The 19,362-nt window shown below is 41.7% G+C and overlaps 1 protein-coding gene across 1 annotated transcript in view; it reads left to right on the top strand.

Annotated features, from left to right (window-relative positions):
• ZC3H15 (zinc finger CCCH-type containing 15) overlaps positions 1-19,362 on the top strand; it is a 60,807-nt gene that overhangs the window by 27,310 nt on the left and 14,135 nt on the right. The window contains exons 4-5 of the mRNA XM_089691431.1: positions 14,823-14,975; positions 15,062-15,153. Of these exons, the coding sequence (XP_089547557.1) occupies positions 14,823-14,975; positions 15,062-15,153 (245 nt within the window). The remainder of the gene's footprint in view (positions 1-14,822; positions 14,976-15,061; positions 15,154-19,362) is intronic.

Genomic DNA, 19,362 nt, shown 5'->3' on the forward strand with positions numbered 1-19,362 from the left:
AAGAAATACTCCAGGACACCATCCGCCGTCTCATTAGGATTATGCCCCAACATTGTCAGGAATGCATACAAGCATGTGGGGGCCATACAAACTACTGAGTACCATTTTTGAGTTTCTGCAATGAAATTTCAGCAAAATGTACTAGCCTGCTGCATCATTTTTTCCATTTTGATTTTCAGGGTGTCTTTGAATTCAGTCCTCTGTAGGTTGATTTTCATTTCCATCAAATAATGGGGAATCCTTACATTCCTAGCACATTACCCAGTCCATATCAGTATAGATAACCAGCATGATATTTTTCCCCATTGAGATCTGATGTGTTTTCAAAGCGTTCCTTTAATTTTTTTTTTTGAGCAGTGTAGTTTTCTAGAGCATTTCAAGGTAACGGGTAAAACTAGTCAGTAAGATAGCAATGCTCTCCAGCAAATGCTTTAGCAGTGTAAAAAATTTACATTAATTGGCAAACGCTGTTGGCAGCTTTTATGCAGCCCCACTTGGGTTTACTGGGAGTATACTCCTTGTTTTCTAATTTCCCAGTCAGATTCAGTCAAACATAGTGGGATGAACCATGCAACGTGAATAAGAACAAATTAGCTCTGGCGAATCTGCCATTAGCAAAAAAAGAAAAGAAAACTCTAAGCTTCTGTTGATTTCCAGTTTTTTTGCCAGGAAAATTATATTTAGTTTATGGAGTTTAGTTAAAAATTACACTGCAGTCTGAATGCCTTTTTAAGTGATCAGAGTTTTAGAAAGTGACTAGAAACATGAAAAGCATACCTTTTTTGTGCTTGATAGAATAATTGGCTGCCCTTTTTCAGGGAATTTTTTTTTTTTTATTTTATTTTGAGTGAATACAGTTTTGTAGCTTCCTCACCACTCCTTGTTTAGTGTGTGTGTGTGTGTGTGTGTTGTTTCCACCCCCCCACTCCAGTAAAATGCTTCTATAACCAGATGTAGATTAGAAGCCAGCTTATTTTTTTTATTTTTTTTTTTCTGTCACAATTGCTGTTTAAAAAGTTTAATGAAGTACAACATGACAGGGAAGCAGTAAGAAGTGTACAATTGAAGGTTATTGCATGAATTTCAAACAGTAAGCATTATAATATCGTGTTAAGAAATGTTGTTTTAAGTGTGGCACTCTCAATTTCACAGTCGTAGCATTTCTCCTTAAAGCGGTAGTAAACTTAAAAAAAATCCCCCAAAAAACAAACTTTCTCCCTGCAAGGTAAAGGCATAATGTGAAAGACTTGCCTTGAAACGAAGCCCTCCAGCGGTGCACTGTTATTGCAGAGGCTTCCTTCTTCACCCAGTCTTCTGGGTTCATGGGCTGCAGCAGTTTGAATGGCCAAGCCTCAATGGCGTTACTCCCATGCATGTGCACAGGAATGACCGCCACTGCACAAAGTTATGAAGGAACAGCACTTGAACGCTGCCAACCAAGTGAATATCTCCTAAACCGTGCACGTTTTTAGGTGACATTCATTTAGGGCTCATTAACAACATACGTGCATAAAAACTGATGGTACAAATTGAGCATATTTAACTTCCAGAGACATCAGTTTACCTCAGTTTTCATGCACGTTGGCATCAACCAGATTTAACCAAGCAGGATCCCTAGAGAATAAATTGTTGGATTTTCCATGTTTTTTGGGGGGGAACCAATGCACATTTGTGAATTTTAATGCACTAGATACCAAAGATGTCGCACATTAATGTTGTGAACGCCCATGCAATGGTGAAAAAAGATGTAAATTTTACTATCTGGGGCATGGCTTGGTTGTCCATGTGAGCGGTAGTGTTTCTTCGCAGCTACACCAGAATCCTGATCATTATCCTAATAGAAGACCTTCCTATTCCTTATACTTACCGGGACCGCGGCCGGCCCTGTTCGTAGACACATCCTGTTACCAATGAGACCTCAGAGAGTGACAGCCATGATGAAACAGAGGGAGGCGCGGCCTTCTCAACATGATGCGGATCCACTCCCTCAACAGCCCTCTAAAGACTGCCAGAAAGACGTAGCAGCTAAATTTGGCAAATTTGCCCACACAGCCACCTGGGAGCGGCTTCGTCCTCCCCTTCTCCTGAAACAGAGAGTGGGGACTGACTTGTACTCACTAAAATTAGTCAGGCAGACAACTCAAACTCTCCAGAGCCATCACTTAAAGACATTCTGATGGCAGTACATACCTATGGCACTTCCCTAACCCAGCTCACTGAATTTAAGAGTATGAAAGAAGATCTCCTGTTTATCCGCCATGAAAGTCAGAGAAAGGGCCGCCGCTCTGGAGGGTAGAATGAGCACCATTGAGGATAATTTTCCTCACCTCCAACAGGATGAGCACTCAGCCAGAATTGAGGACGTGGAGAATCCTCTTCGCAGAAATAACCTCTGTCTGGTCAGTTTACTGGAGAAGGCAGAGAGTGAACATCCTGTAGATTTTGAGAATTGGATTCTAATTACATTCGGTAAGGACAATCTTACCACTTCCTTTTCTGTGGAAAGAGCCCATAGGGTACCATCTGGGGGGCCAGACAGACCCTTTGTGCTGAAGCTTTTACACTGTAAAGACAGATACATTATCCTTAGACTTGCCTGGCGACCACCGTGGCTGGAAATCCATGGTGGAAGCATATCTATCTTTGTGCTATTCCATGCTCTATCCTGCCAATTCCTTGATTCGCCAAATGCTGCGACCCACTGGCTAGATCGTAATGAAAGACGTCTGCGACCATCCCCTACCTGATCGGGCTGCTGACCGGCGGCCTCCTTATGTTGTTTGTTCAGAACGTCTCCTGAGTTAAGAAAGCGGAGTCGAGGGAAGTGAGCTCTCTTATCACATGAGACAGTCCGCCTCACATGGTCCCAATATTCAGACATTTGGCTTTAGCCCTTTTCTTCCCCCCCCGGGGCTTATTTAACTTTTATTTTTTGGTTTGGCCCCTTGTTCTCTGGGGCATTAGTTCTGCTTTTTTTTTTTTTTTTTTGTTTACTATTTTCCGCTTGCCGTATTGTCTTTGACAGGTCAATATTACCTCCCTCTCAATATCTCACCAAGAGGACTATAGCCCATTTTAGAGGGGGTCTTCTTCCTTGGAGAAGATGGTTAAGCACCACCTGCCAGAATATTCGTGATGGGAACACCAGCCCCTATCTACTATTTATTTAATTTTTTTTTTTTTTTCTCTTGCCTATCTTTCTTCTCGGTTAGCATATCATGAGTAAACAAAAGGATGCTGTCCTCTCCTGGAATGTCCAAGGGTTGCATGATCCGAAAAAGAGAACTGCAGTTTTCACATTCATCTGTCATCATTCCCCCTCAATTGTATGTTTTCAAGAGACCCATCTAAGAGTAGATACTCTCCATTATCTGCGAAGATCCTATACTGCTTAAAGCCACACACTCTAAATACTTTAGGGGTGTGAGTGTGTTGGTGGCTAGAGGGGTACCATTTACGCTTCTCTCATCACAAATTGATTCATTGGGACATTATTTTTTTACATTGTAATTGGATTTCTCAGCTGTGTGTTCTTGCTGTTTTATATCCCTCTATGGAGATTGTGAAGTGCCTGTTTTGGTTTATAGCTGCATTCCCGCAAACACCAATTCTAGTGGTAGGGGACTTTAATACTGTGTTAGATACCTCCCTGGATTTATTTAAACGATACTCTCCCCAGGGTCCTAGGCAGCCCACTCCCTTTTCATGTCATTTTAAGGAACTTGGCTTGCAGGACTTGTGGTGTATTTTCCACCCCCAGGAGGCCCAGTTCTCTTGCCATTCTAGCTTCCATTCTTCTCTATCCCGTGTAGATTTTGCATTGGGCTCCGACATGTCTGACATTTACTCCACGGATAACCTATGGAGACCACTCCCCCTTGCTCCTCTCCATGTCTCTAAACGGATCACGTTTCCACATTATGGAAGCTCAATCCCTTCTAGCTTGCCCTTTTTACAGATATGGACCGTTTACATTATCAGTTACAAAGATTTTTACTTGATAACGGACACTCCATCTCAAATGATTGTGTGGGACACTTTGATACACAGCCCCCTAATAAAAGCTTTCAAAGGAATTTCCAGTATTAAGAATAATTCCAAGCAATGGGAGGTTGATGCTGAGCGTTCTCTTACTAGAGCAGAACAAGTTTGTTAATAATCCTAACCCTGATATGGAGCGGGAGTCATCCCAGCAGTTTCTGCGTGCTGAGCAACTTCAGCACACAGATAATAAGCAGTTCTTCACCTCTCAGGCTTTTTTTTTTTGAGGAGGGGGAAAAGACATGGTATATGTTGTCAGTTATTGCAAGGGCACAGCAAGCATCCTCATACATATCCTCTTTTAAGGCTTTCTGTGACACAGGTGGCCACAGAGACCCCCTGTATATTGGAGGGCTTTAGATCTTTCTATGAGTCGCTCTATTCCACTATGCTTTCCTACAAGCATACTCTACAGGTGTTTCTGGATCAGGTTACTCTGCCCCAGCTTCTGGAGACTGATAAGAACATGCTAAATGTTCTGCTCACTTTTGGAGGAATTATAAACAGCCATAGCTTCCTATCCTAATAATAAGGCCCCGGGTAGTGATGGGCTCCCAATAGAAATGTATAAAACCTTTGGTGACATATTATTGCCAGAATTGCTGAAACTAATCCACATAGTATTGCAACAGCAGTCTCTACCCCCCCTCGATGTATGAAGCTATTATAGTAGTACTCTTAAAGCCGGGGAAGGATCCAACACTAGCCGAATCATACCGCCCTATTTCCTTAACTTCTGATCTCAGAATTATCACTAAGGTATTAGCAACAAGACTGACTAAAGTCATCTCCAAGCTTATCCACTCTGATCAATCAGGATTCATCCAAAATGGGTCTACGGCACTAAATCTTTGTCGGTTATATTTAAATCTCCAAATTCGGAGAGATAATATGGGAGACAGGACAATTTTATCGTTGGACGTGGCCAAAGCGTTTTACAGCGTTGAGTAGAAATATCTTCGGTCTATCCTTTCTAAATTTAATCTAGTGGAAACATTTGTATCATGGATCAAGCTTTTATCTCGCTCCCACTGCCCGTATTCGGGTTAATAATGCATTGTTCCCATCATTCGCTTTGGGTAGAGGGACGTGACAGATGCCCATTGTCGCCACTGTTATTCACTTTGGCTCTAGAACCCCTGACAGACCCTGAGGTTATAGGATTTTGTAAGGGAGATTTGGTGGAGAAAGTGGTGTTGTATGCTGACGACACCATTCTTTTCTTGGGGGATACCTCCTCCTCATTGATGTGTCTTAATGACCTTGATTTCTGATTTTGAATCCTTCTCTGGTTTCTCTTTTAAATTCGGACAAATCCACTCTTCTTCCTTTTTGGACACTCCCTCTTGTGCAGTTCCTTCAATCGCAGCACAAAAAAATTGCACACGTAAGCTCCTTCAAATACCTAGGGATTGTTCATCCTAATCTGTTTAATTACATTGAATTTGCTCCCACTTCAATAATTCCAAAAGAAAATGAATAGCTGGACTAAACTCCCCCTCTCTGTAGTGGGAAGGTGTAATTTGATTAAAATGATTTGGGCTCCGCAACTTCTTTATGTTCTACAAAATGCTCCTGTTTCCCTTGGGAGTTTTCAAGAAATTTTACACTGTTTCTCACTCTGATTTTGGCAAAAGCAATCTCCTCGTATTAAATTGGAGACCATGCAGGAATCCAGAGAGCTGGGTGGCCTAGCAGTTCCTAATCCCCTCTTTTATATTATATTGCAGCTCAATTGCAACACTTTACGGCATGGCGAGATGTCCAATACTCTGACCTTGTGAAATCATTTTTTACAAGTGGCATCTGTGGATGACCTGAGGGAGAGTCTTGAAGCAGGTGAATTTGGGAAATCATCACGATTCCCCACTCTTGGTTTGTTAGACTGGATATGGAGTAGGGCGAAACACTATTTTCAATACCAAGGGTTTTCTCCCTTTACACGTATATTTAATAATCATAATTATCCAGAACTCCTAAACCTGAGGGGGTTTGCCCATTGGTCATCGCTGTGCATTAAATAAATATTTATTCCAATTGTACAGCGTGACACTTCTCAAGAATTTTCAGACGTTGAGGGAGGAGTTTAGATTGCCCAACTTAATACTTGCAACTTCGTCATGCTATCATAGCACAGGCCAAACTCCCCATGGGTATTTGTTCATCCTGTTCTATTGGAGCAGTTTATGCTCTCACCATCCAGGAGGGGCCAGATATCCTGTTTATATGGTGCACGGTTCCAGTGGATTTCTAAAGCTTTCTCTCTGAATTGTAGAGAGCAGTGGGCCAGATATCTTGATTCCATTTTGGAGGAAGAAGTCCACGATACTGTCTAATGTCTCTTTTAGTATCTTTATCCTCCTCCCAGAAACGTACTCCGCTTTTCGTAATTTATTGCACTCCACAGAAATTATTTGCCTGGCATAGGAGGAACACTCCGCTATGCCCGCGTTGCGCAGTTGAAAGTGGTACTCTTCTACACATGCTCTGGAAATGCCCCAAATTGGTGCATTACTGGTCCTAACATGCAAATGATTAATAATATTTATTCTCTCGCCCTACCCTTAGACCCGAAACTGTGTTTATTGGGCTGGCTGGACGAGGAGCATTTTGATCCTCATGTGTATACCTCTATTCTCTGCCTTATATTTGTGGCTCAACATTGGCTGTCTCCTACCCTGCCCTCGGAATCAGGTTGGGTCAAAGCTGTTAACACATCGGGAGAAACTAGTCTTTCAAGATAGAGGGGGTATGCAGGTAAATTCATTAAACTTTGGGAGACGTGGCTAGGTGTCCCGGGCCTTGCACCGCTTTACCTGGTCAAAGATAGATTGAGTGGGGGCGCTCCGGTAGTTCTGAGTTGAGTGGTACTATGACTATATAATTGCCAAATATACCTAGTGGTATTTAGTCAGCTGAGAAATGATGACCCTGCATTTTTAATTTTTCGGATTCCTGCAGATAGTGCATTGGTGGTCCTCCTCCTTATGTATAATGGGAACTGAGGGATGTTAGCAGTGGGGCAGGCGGATTACTGAAAGGGTTTCTTCCTCCCCACCCCTTCTTCTTCCTTCTTCTTTTTTTTTTTTTTTTTTTTTTTTTTTTTTTTTTTTTTTTGAGGTTATTGCTTATGTTTTATCACATTGAAAAGGTCAGCCTGCGTGTCGGACCTATAAAACTGTTTGTTCTTAATGTTTTCTTGTTAAATTGTTCTTGGATTGTTTTGTTACAACAAAAACTTAACTGTGTCTGGAAACTGTGTTTCTAATAACTATCTGATGTAAAAATAATTTTTACTATCCATAGGCGACGCTTTAAAAGCCTTTTACAGGTTACCACTTTAGATTTGCAGAGGAGGTCTTGTGCGCAAACTACTGCCCATCCATGATCTGACCTTTGTGGCAATATCTCACATGTGTTCGATCGATTTGTTTGTATGCATGCGTTTTTTGCTTTTGCATGCAAGCATTGGGGGACAGGGGCACTTTAATTTTTTATTTATTTTTTTTAACTGTCACTTTTTGGAATGGACTGAAATCACACTGTATTGCACAAAACGTACTGCACGCACTACTTGCTAGAAATACACTGCACCAGTTAGCATAGTACTGTGGTACCATGCAATCTGGTGCAGGCAAAATGCACTGCGTGTGCGATTTTGTGTAGGGTTGTCATTAGGAATCTATTGACACCTGCCTCAGGTTGCACACCTTAATTATAAGTTTTATAAATAGGATATATAAATTGTATATAATTTAAATTATAGTCCCCTTTAAAAACTATTTACATCCTAGTCCCCATCAGTGTCCCCCTTAACAGAGACCACATCAGCATGGACCATCCTCATCAGACTCCTCATTGGAGGCCCTCTCATTGACTCCTCATCATTGACTCCTCATCATAGAAACCCTTATCGTACAAACCCTTATCATAGAAACCCTTATCATAGATTCCTCAACAGACGGGCTCATCAGTGCATCCTTTACATCAGAAACCCCTCATTGAATACCACTTAATCATTGTCCCCCGCTATAGGTTGTTCTCCACAATAAATTCACTCTTCATCTGTCCCCCACCCTCATTGTTCCCCTCATCTGTTCCCCAAAATAATCTGTCCCCTACCATAAATTCCACTCATCCGTGGCCATCATTCTGTCGTCGTCCTCATCCGTGGCCATCATTCTGTCGTCGTCCTCATCACATACCGCCACTTAGCATCTGTGCCTGTCCCTCCGTTTGCTAACAGTGCATCAGAAACCTATTCGATCGGCAGTATCCTAGGCGGCATCCAATATAAGAGGGAGATGACGGGCTGTAAACACACAGAGCACCGCTCCTGCATTTCCTCCCAATTCCTGTCACATGGGAGGCATGCACAGTGGTGCTGTCGTTTTTTGTCTGCGATCCAGTGCAAAGCTATGAAGGAAACTGCAGACATGCTGCATAATCCTGCACAGCTCCACACCAGTCATCACACCTGTTTTGGTGTGAACAAGACTCATAGTAAACCATTGTTTTCAGTGTGTCTTGCAGAGACCTGCAGTTTTCTGCAGATGGTGTGAACGAGGCCTTAACCTACAGGTAAGCTTTATTATAAGCTTACCTGTAGGTAAAAATCAATTTCAGTTGTTTACTACTGCTTTTGAGCTAGAGGCTCAAGTGCTGAGACAAAAAGGAGAGGGCAGTGAACACTCTTTGACACATACCCCTGTTAATCTGAAAGTGACAAGTTTGGAATCCACAGTACTGTACATGTGCATAAATGATACTGTATCATTATGTACTGTGCATAAATGATAGCTGAGTAGAGATCTTACCTGGCTTTGACACCATCACTATATAGGCTTTTAACGTCTCAGCGGGAATTGAGTTGGCTTCTTTAGTTAGAAAAATAAAAAGCCATATGAGGCCTGTGTTTTACCTGTCTTTAAGGCCCTAATAGCTGATTGACTCTTGAGCTAAACAATATCTGTTTCCAGTAGTGATATAAAGAAGTTGGAATACAATTTGTCTGGTAAATTCTGATAAAAAGTCAGGGCCTTAGATTGTAATTTAGCAAGATTTATGCAGAACTCTTTGGAACTTTTATTTGAGATTGGGTTGATGAGTCACAAGGAAGGGAAGCGTGAGTTAAAACACAAAAAGATAAGTTAACCATTTGGAACATGTTACATGTCCCACCTGTTTTCAAGGGTGGAAAATGTAACATTTTCCCAATGCTGCTGCCTGATCCTGTACGGGCAAGCAGATCTATTGAAAACCTGCATGGCACCAGCGATCTTCTGATCGCTGATGCAGTGCTTTACAGGCTTCTGCAACCAAAAATAATAATGCACTTTTTTTTTTACCTGCATTTATTATTTTTGGTCAAAAGGTGAACTTATCCTTTTTAAGGCCCCTTTCACAATGGTGGTCTGGTAGAGTCCGCCTGTCTGGTTTTTCAGAGAGACCTGACCGAACCTTCCATTCTCCTCTGTAGGTAACCGGATGTAAACACTTATACCCAGCTACCTCCGATCTGGCAAAAACAAACGGTAGGGGGAAAATTGTTCCGCTGGCTGGATTGGATGGCAGCCATGTATAAAATTTACGGCCAGTCTGTTTACATCCGATTACCCATAGAGAAGTGGGGGCTGTCATCCACAGCTTCTGTCAGCTCAGCAGGGGATCAGTGGATGTATCCCCTGCTGAACAAACCGGATCCAACCCATGTGAAAGGGGCCTTAAAATTTAACTTTATTAAAAGAACATGTGATCTGGCAGGTTTTTAATACAGAGGAGACATACAACATGCACAATGTTTCTTCTGCATTACATTTTCTTGTCTGCCTGTCCGCAGTGTATTTGGTAGTGCCAAGATGAATGTACTCTGCCTGTGCGGAGTGACGTCATCTCCACCAAACCAGTCATATGACTGAAGGTCAGAACCCAGAAGAATAATGGCTGAAGAGCAGTGGCTGGTGAGAGAGCCCTGGGATACCATAGCACTGGAATGAAGGTTAAAATAGTTCTGTTTTAATTTGTTCACATAGGGTGAGTCAGTTTTATTGCTTTTTAGTGTAAAACCTCTGCTGTGACTAACGCCTTTTTCTTCTTTTTTCTTTAACTTTTTTTTCCCCCGCTTAATTTGACAATAATTCTGTCCTAGAGTGGCATTGTTTAAAGTTCTGGCATATCACAAACACACAGGCTAAATTTCATCTGAATTGCTTCATGCTCCTTGTGGAACATTGTATATGGTGACCACGCATAACCACTTTGTGTAATTCCAGTAGTGTTTCAGCCAAGCCAACTAAACTGGCATTAGGATTAAAATATTTGTCGGAGTGCATTTTGATAGTGTCTACAGTATAAGTTAGACAAGAAGTTATTAAGCATCCATGTGAATGGCTTAGACTTGGCAATCCAGCGCATACAAGAGATTACTGTAGGCTCATTGTTTAACCAAGGCACTGTAGAAATATGTACTGAAGCAATGTTTGGGCCCAATTATTCCTTTCAGATTTTTCCTGTATGACATCTTGTTTATGAAAACAGTCTTCTAAAGGCAAACACTGAGCCATTTATCATATATAAGTATATTTCAGGCCTAATCTGTGTGCAACAAAGATGACTGGCAGAGATTTGCATTGAATAGTGCAGATGAATTTTGCAGTTGCATGATGACCACCTTGGCTAATGTAGTATGGTACAGTGGATATAAAAAGTCTACACACCCCTGTTAAAATGTCAGGTTTCTGTGATGTAAAAAAAATGACATAGATAAATAATTTCAGAACATTTTCCATCTTTTAATGTGACCTATAAACTGTACAGCTCAGTTGAACAACAAATCTTGGGGGGGGGGGGGGGGGGAAAGAGAGAGTAAACCTAAAAAACTAAAATAATGTGGTTGCATAAGTGTGCACATCCTCTTAATTCTGAGCACAGCTACATTCTCAGTTATAAGTAATCATACTCAAAATCATATTAAATAGGAGTCGGTACACACCTGCCATCATTTAAAGTGCCTCTGATTAATCCCAAATAAAGTTCAGCTGTTCTAGTAGGTCTTTCCTGACATTTCCTTAGTCGCATCCTACAGCAACAGCCATGGTCTGCAGAGAGCTTCCAAAGCATCAGAGTGATCTCATTGTTAAAAGGTATCGGTCAGGAGAAGGTTACAAAAGAATTTCCAAGGCATTAGATGTACCATGGAACACAGTGAAGACAGTCATCATCAAGTGGAGAAAATATGGCACAACAGTGAAATTATCAACAACTGGACTTCCCTCCAAAGTTGATGAAAAGACAAGAAGAAAACTGGTCTGGGAGGCTGCCAAGAAGCCTACAGCATCATTAAAGGAGCTGCAGGAATATCTGGCAAGTACTAGCTGTGTGGTACATGTGACAACATTCTCCCATATTCTTCATATGTCTAGGCTTTGGGGTAGAGTGGCATGACGGATGCCTTTTTCTTATGAAGAAAAACATCCAAGCCTGGCTAAATTTTGCAAAAACATATCTGAAATCTCCAAAAAGCATGTGGGAAAATGTGTTCTGGTCTGATGAAAGCGAGTTTGAACTTTTTGGCCATAATTCCAAAAGATACAGTCAGGTCCATAAATAATGGGACATCGACACAATTCTAACATTTTTGGCTCTATACACCACCACAATAGATTTGAAATGAAACTAACAAGATGTGCTTTAACTGCAGACTGTCAGCTTTAATTTGAGGGTATTTACATCCAAATCAGGTGAACGGTGTAGGAATTACAACAGTTTGCATATGTTCCTCCCACTTGTTAAGGGACCAAAAGTAATGGGACAATTGGCTTCTCAGCTGTTCCATGGCCAGGTGTGATTTTATTCCCTCATTTATCCCAATTACAATGAGCAGATAAAAGGTCCAGAGTTCATTTCAGGGGTGCTATTTGCATTTGGAATCTGTTGCTGTCAACTCTCAAGATGAGATCCAAAGAGCTGTCACTATCAGTGAAGCAAGCCATCATTAGGCTGAAAAAACAAAACAAACCCATCAGAGAGATGGCAAAAACATTAGGCGTGGCCAAAACAACTGTTTGGAACATTCTTAAAAAGAAGGAACGCACCGGTGAGCTCAGCAACACCAAAAGACCCGGAAGACCATGGAAAACAACTGTGGTGGATGACCGAAGAATTCTTTCCCTGGTGAAGAAAACACCCTTCACAACAGTTGGCCAGATCAAGAACACTCTCCAGGAGGTAGGTGTATGTGTGTCAAAGTCAACAATCAAGAGAAGACTTCACCAGAGTGAATACAGAGGGTTCACCACAAGATGTAAACCATTGGTGAGCCTCAAAAACAGGAAGGCCAGATTAGAGTTTGCCAAACGACATCTAAAAAAGCCTTCACAGTTCTGGAACAACATCCTATGGACAGATGAGACCAAGATCAACTTGTACCAGAGTGATGGGAAGAGAAGGAAAGGAACTGCTCATGATCCTAAGCATACCACCTCATCAGTGAAGCATGGTGGTGGTAGTGTCATGGCGTGGGCATGTATGGCTGCCAATGGAACTGGTTCTCTTGTATTTATTGATGATGTGACTGCTGACAAAAGCAGCAGGATGAATTCTGAAGTGTTTCGGGCAATATTATCTGCTCATATTCAGCCAAATGCTTCAGAATTCATTGGACGCCGCTTCACAGTGCAGATGGACAATGACCCAAAGCATACTGCAAAAGCAACCAAAGAGTTTTTTTTTAAGGGAAAGAAGTGGAATGTTATGCAATGGCCAAGTCAATCACCTGGCCTGAATCCGATTGAGCATGCATTTCACTTGCTGAAGACAAAGCTGAAGGGAATATGCCCCAAGAACAAGCAGGAACTGAAGACAGTTGCAGTAGAGGCCTGGCAGAGCATCACCAGGAAAGAAAGCCAGCGTCTGGTGATGTCTATGCGTTCCAGACTTCAGGCTGTAATTGACTGCAAAGGATTTGCAACCAAGTATTAAAAAGTGAAAGTTGGATTTCTGATTATTATTCTGTCCCATTACTTTTGGTCCCTTAACAAGTGGGAGGCACATATGCAAACTGTTGTAATTCCTACACCGTTCACCTGATTTGGATGTAAATACCCTCAAATTAAAGCTGACAGTCTGCATTAAAGACCATCTTGTTCGTTTCATTTCAAATCCATTGTGGTGGTGTATAGAGCCAAAAATGTTAGAATTGTGTCGATGTCCCCATATTTATGGACCTGACTGTATGTTTGGAGCACAAACAACACTGCAGATCACCAAAAGAACACCATACCCACAGTGAAGCATGGTGGTGGCAGCATCATGCTTTGGGGCTCTTTTTCTTTAGCTGGAACTGGGGCCTTACTCAAGGTAGAGGGAATTATGAACAGTTCCAAATACCAGTCAATATTGGCACAAAACCTTCAGGCTTCTGCTAGAAAACTGAACATGAAGAGGAACTTCATCTTTCAGCATGACAACGACCTGGCTTCACCAGAAGAAGATTAAAGTTTTGGAATGGCCCCGCCAGACCTGAATCCAATCAAATCTGTGGGGTGATGCACAGGAGATGCCCTTGCAATCTGACAGATTTGGAGTGTTTTTGATAGGAAGAGTGGGCAAATATTGCCAAGTCAAGGTGTGCCATGCTGCTAGACTCATACCCAAAAAGACTGAGTGCTGGAATAACATCAAAAGGTGCTTCAACAAAGTATTAGTTTAACCACCTCCCGCATGCCATATAGTCCAATGACGGGCGCAAGGTGGTTCTCTCGTTCTGGGAGGACGTCATATGACGTCCTCCCATTCTCACCACGCATGTGCGGCTCAGGGAGCACGCGGTGATCGGCGGTGCGCTGTGTCCCTTGGACACAGCGGATCACCGATCCACGGAAAGAGCCGAAGATGTCGGCTTAGTCATGTGATCAGCTGTGTCCAATCACAGCTGATCACATGTAAACAGGGAAATGCCGGTAATCGGTATTTCTCTCCTCTCGAGCTGTCACGCTGACAGCTCGAGATAAGAGGAGAGCCAGTAATCGGCATTCCGCGGAGGGGACATGTACACTGATCATCAGGGCACTGATGATCAGTGTGCCCTAATGATCAGTGTGGCCCCAGAAATGCCACCTGTCAGTGCTGCCTTTCAGTGCCTCCTCATCAATGCCACCTATCAGTGTCTATCAGTGCAGCCTATCCGTGCCCATCAGTGCAGCCTCATTAGCGCACATCAGTGAAGGAGAAAAATCACTTGTTTACAAAATTTTATAACAAAAACTAAGAAAAAAACTTTTTTTTTTTTTTTTCTCCAAAATTTTCAGTGGTTTTTTTGTTTAAGAAAAAATAAAAAACCCAGAGGTGATTACCACCAAAAAAAGCTCTGTCACAAAAAAATTATAAAAATTTCATATGGGTACAGTGTTGCATGACCGCGCAATTGTCATTCAAAGTGTGACAGAGCTGAAAGCTGGAAATTGGCCTGGACAAGAAGGGGGTATAAGTGCCCTGTAGGCTAGTGGTTAAGGGTGTGCACACTTGTGCAACCATATTATTTTAACTTTTTATTTGTACTTCCCTCCACCTAAAAGATTTCAGTTTGTTGTTCAACTGAGTTGTACAGTTTTATAAGTTACATTAATGGTGGAAAAAGTTAATTTTAACGGGTGTGTAGACTGTTTTTTTTTTTTTTGTTTTTTTTTTTGTTATATCCACTGTATATCACTGCTCCTATTGTGCTGTCAAGTTTGCATAATATACCTGTGTAATCTGTGACTTTTTGTAATTTCATATGGTAGGTGCTGATCCAAAATCTGTTGTCTGTGCATTCTTCAAGCAAGGACAGTGTACAAAAGGTGACAAATGCAAATTCTCCCATGACTTGTCATTAGAAAGAAAATGTGAGAAGAGAAGTGTTTATGTTGATGGTAGAGATGAAGAGCTTGAAAAAGGTGAGCTATTCTAGTCTTTTGTCAGAATACTAGATGGGTGCCACAAGTAATTTTATGTATTCTTAAGATTGGCTTTTTATTTACAGATACAATGGATAACTGGGATGAGAAGAAGTTGGAGGAGGTGGTTAACAAGAAACATGGGGAAGCTGAAAAGATAAAACCCAAAACTCAAATAGTATGTCTTTTGACCATTAAGTTATTACCTGGTATTCGGGCTCCTCATTCATGATTCTGAAATTTTATTAGCTACACTGCAAAATGACAAAAGTATATAGTTTAAAGTGGTTCTAAGGTCAAAAGGTTTTTTAACTTCCAATTAGACCACAGGCAATACTGGTAAATTTTCTTTTTTTTTCTTGGCCTGTACTGCAGTGCAGACGTTTGAAACCTGTCTTGCATTTGTATTTTAATCCTGTTTATTTTATTATGGAGGAGAGTTGTGGTCAAGAATGCTAATTTTTATAATCTTTAGAAAAATATGCAGGACACATTTCAGACAAACTTTAGGTACCACTGTCTTAGAGTTGGACATTTTGGGCTGATGATATGTATGCTGTCTCAATGTTAAAATACACTTCTGAGGCCTGAACAAGAATGTCAACTTTACACGACCATTGGATAATGTATACCTAATATTCTGCAGTCTGGGACAGAACACACTCTCACATTGACTGTATTATTGTTTTCAAGAAGTCTGGTAGGATAAGAAATGTCATGCAATTGTAAAAAGGCAGAATTTATTTTAGATGACAGGAATGAAACAAATCCTCCTACATAAGATGTACCTGTTTTATCTCTAGCCATATCCTCTCTACAGCCTTCTAAAACACACATTTTACACAGCATATCTCTGCTCTAGAAAGCAGGGGGCAAGGATCTGACATCTCTCACACTGCAGAGCTAAAGCACAGAGTGTCTGATAGCTTAATGGTGGGAGGGGACACACTCTTTCTACACACTGACATAGAAAAACATACAGAGCTGAGATGGAATCCCCTGCTATATGCTGAAGGGGAGGCGAGCTGTCTCCTTGGATGCCTGAAGTCTTTTCTGTGACTCATTCAGATAGCCGAGAGAAATTAGATCAGAGGGGAATCTCGCTCGCTGCTTTGGATTCAGGCTAGTACACACTATAGAAGGATGTCTTTGTTTAAATTTTTTTACTGTCTGAGATCTACAACCACTTTTAAGAATAGCTGTACTTCTAAAGCAAATTAAATATGGCATAAGACATTACATGCTGCAGCAGTTTGGAACTGGCAGGGATTTGGTGTTCTCGCCTCTTAAGCTGGCCATGCACTAATACATTTCTTTTGTACTTTTGTCCTTTATGTAATCGATATTGGGGGATCCTGCTGACTTGACTAATGTTAGACTTTCAGCCGATTCCTCTGAATCGGCTGGAATTCTACGATGTATAGCCAGCTTTAGTTGCCCATACATTAGTCAGTGTTTTTTCTTTTAACCAGTGGGTTGAACGAAAAAAAAAAACGGTCTGGTTCCCCGATCCACACATTTTGAGATGAATGGGGAATCCTCCCCACTGTGTCTTTGTATTCTTACAGTGGGGAGACTTCCCCCACCATCGGCATACATGGATCAGCACCGCAGCGTTGAATCTGCAGCGTTGATCGAGCCGCTAAAATCAAGCGGGGCAGTTGAAAAAGTTTATTGGTAGATTCACTTCTGTTCAACCACAGTGGCCACAAATCTATTGAAATTTTGGCTGGTCTCTGCTGATATGGCCAAATTTCAATCTATGTATGGCCAGCTTTAGGGTGGCCGTTCACACTGCAATCTGTTTCAATTCATCTGCTTCTGCAGCTGGGTTTTTTGAATACCCTTATTGGCTTACATCACTTGCACACTAATGTGGTGGGTCATAAATGCGAGTACACCAGTTCTGTGGACCTGTTCACCTTCTCTGTTCACCAGTGGCTCAGGGACAGCTTGCAGCTTTTCTCCTTTTGGACCCAACATAACAGCCTGGATTGCTCTTCACTGCTTGAGTCTTCCTTGGTTCTATCCAGAATGGCTTCCTCCTCTGTGTTACCCAGGGAGGAATTTTCTGTGACCTTGTCAGAATTCATGCAAGAGATCACTACTATGATTGCTGACTCAGAATGCATAGGCTGGAAGCATGTTTCTATGCCTTCTGATGCAGATCTTTGTCTGATCATGCGTGCAGCTGCTTTTGCGCACCTACAGCTCAAGATGGTGGGGAATCTAATCCTTTTTGGATGATCTGGTGCCTGAGGAGGTTCAGTCTGCTGGCATAACTGCTAGACTTAAAGTGACACTAAACCCTGGTTTAAAAACCATTTTATTTTAGTATGTATTAACTCAAAAAGTATCTTCCAATGCTCTTGGCCATTTCAAATTATTATTTTTTGCTGCTACTGTGATCTGACGTCAAGTTAAGTGGGAGGCTTCCATCTTCAACCAGTCTTCCTTCCAGGTTCGCGAGCTCCAGCTGTCTGGTCGAGCTGCTATGACGTCACTGCTGCGCATGTGCGTGGGAGTCCTGAGCCATGGCACAATGCTCTAAAGCAGGGGTCTCCAAACTATAGCCCTCCAGCTGTTGAAGTACTACAAGTCCCATCAATCCTCTGACTCTTGCCTATGGCTGTCAGAGTCTTGCAAGGCCTCATTGGACTTTCAGTTCCTCAACACCTGGAGGGCCATAGTTTGGAGACCCCTGCTCTAAACGAACGGCACGGGTAGGCTGTTCCTTCAGAGCGCATGCACTGAATATCTCCTAAACGGGGCACATTTAGGAGATATTAATTTTACAGGTATTGTGAGCTTACCTGTAGGTAAAACTATTGTCGTTTTATGGCCATTTACCAGACCTTTGGAGTCTGACCCAGGTGTATTTCTAAGGCTTCTACAACATTCTGATCGGTTCCTACAATTTTGCAACAGATTATATTTGTGCCTATGGTATGCCTTATATCCAGAAAGAGTCTCCTCTCCACGTGTTTGCAGATGACTCTTTTCACTTAAATGTTGGTTTGCTAAACAGCAGGTAGAATGCCTTTTTGGTGCTTTCCTGGACAGTTTTATTAAATGTCATTGGGGAAAAGTATACTCTTTGCCCCAGTAGAAGAAAGTGAATGCTGTAAAACCTCCTCCCTCCCTGATTAATCACCTTAAATCCACAATTTTTCTGTTACATGATCCATTGTCCATAAGTACAGTGGGGATCGAAAGTTTGGGCACCCCAGCTAAAAATTTGTATTAATGTGCATAAAGAAGCCAAGGAAAGATGGGAAAAATCTCCAAAAGGCATCAAATTACAGATTAGACATTCTTATAATATGTCAACAAAAGTTAGATTTTCTTTCCATCATTTACACTTTCAAAATATCAGAAAACAAAAAAATGGCGTCTGCAAAAGTTTGGGCACCCTGCAGAGTTAATATCTTGTACTGCCCCCTTTGGCAAGTATCACAGCTTGTAAACGCTTTTTGTAGCCAGCCAAGAGTCTTTCAATTCTTGTTTGAGGTATCTTTGCCCATTCTTCCTTACAAAAGTCTTCCAGTTCTTTGAGATTTCTGGGCTGTCTGTCACGCACTGCTCTTTTAAGGTCTATCCATAGATTTTCAATTATGTTGAGGTCAGGAGATTGTGAAGGCCATGGCAAAACCTTCAGTTTACGCCTCTTGATGTAATCCCCCGTGGATTTCGAGGTGTGTTTAGGATCATTATCCATTTGTAGAAGCCATCCTCTCTTTAACTTCAGCTTTTTCACAGATGGCATCAAGTTACCATCCACAATTTGCTGAAATTGTATTGAATCCATTTTTCCTTCTACTCGTGAGATGTTCCCTGTGCCACTGGCTGCAACACAACCCCAAAGCATGATTGATCCAACCCCATGCTTAACAGTTGGACAGAGGTTCTTTTCATTAAATTCTGTGCCCCTTCTTCTCCAAACGTACCTTTGCTCATTCCGGCCAAAAAGTTCCATTTTAACCTCATCGGTCCACAGAACTTGTTTCCAAAATGCATCAGGCTTGTCTATATGTTCATTTGCAAAGTTCAAACGATGATTTTTGTGGTGAGGACATAGAAGAGGTTTTCTTCTGATGACTCTTCCATGAAGACCATATTTGTACAAGTATCTCTTTATAGTGGAATAGTGTACCACAACTCCAGTGTCTGCCAGATCTTTCTGGAGGGATCGTGCAGTCAGACGTGGGTTTCGAATTGTTTTTCTCACAATCCTGCGAGCTGTTCTGTCTGATATTTTTCTTGGTCTTCCAGATCTTGCTTTAACTTCCACTGTTCCTGATGACTGCCATTTCTTAATTACATTCCGAACAGAGGATATTGACATCTGAAAACGCTTTGCTATCTTCTTATAGCCTTCTCCAGCTTT

This window comes from Staurois parvus, unplaced genomic scaffold (genome assembly GCF_062004578.1).
Source record: "Staurois parvus isolate SC_StPar_1 unplaced genomic scaffold, SC_StPar_1.0 ptg000022l, whole genome shotgun sequence".
NCBI lineage: Eukaryota > Metazoa > Chordata > Amphibia > Anura > Ranidae > Staurois > Staurois parvus.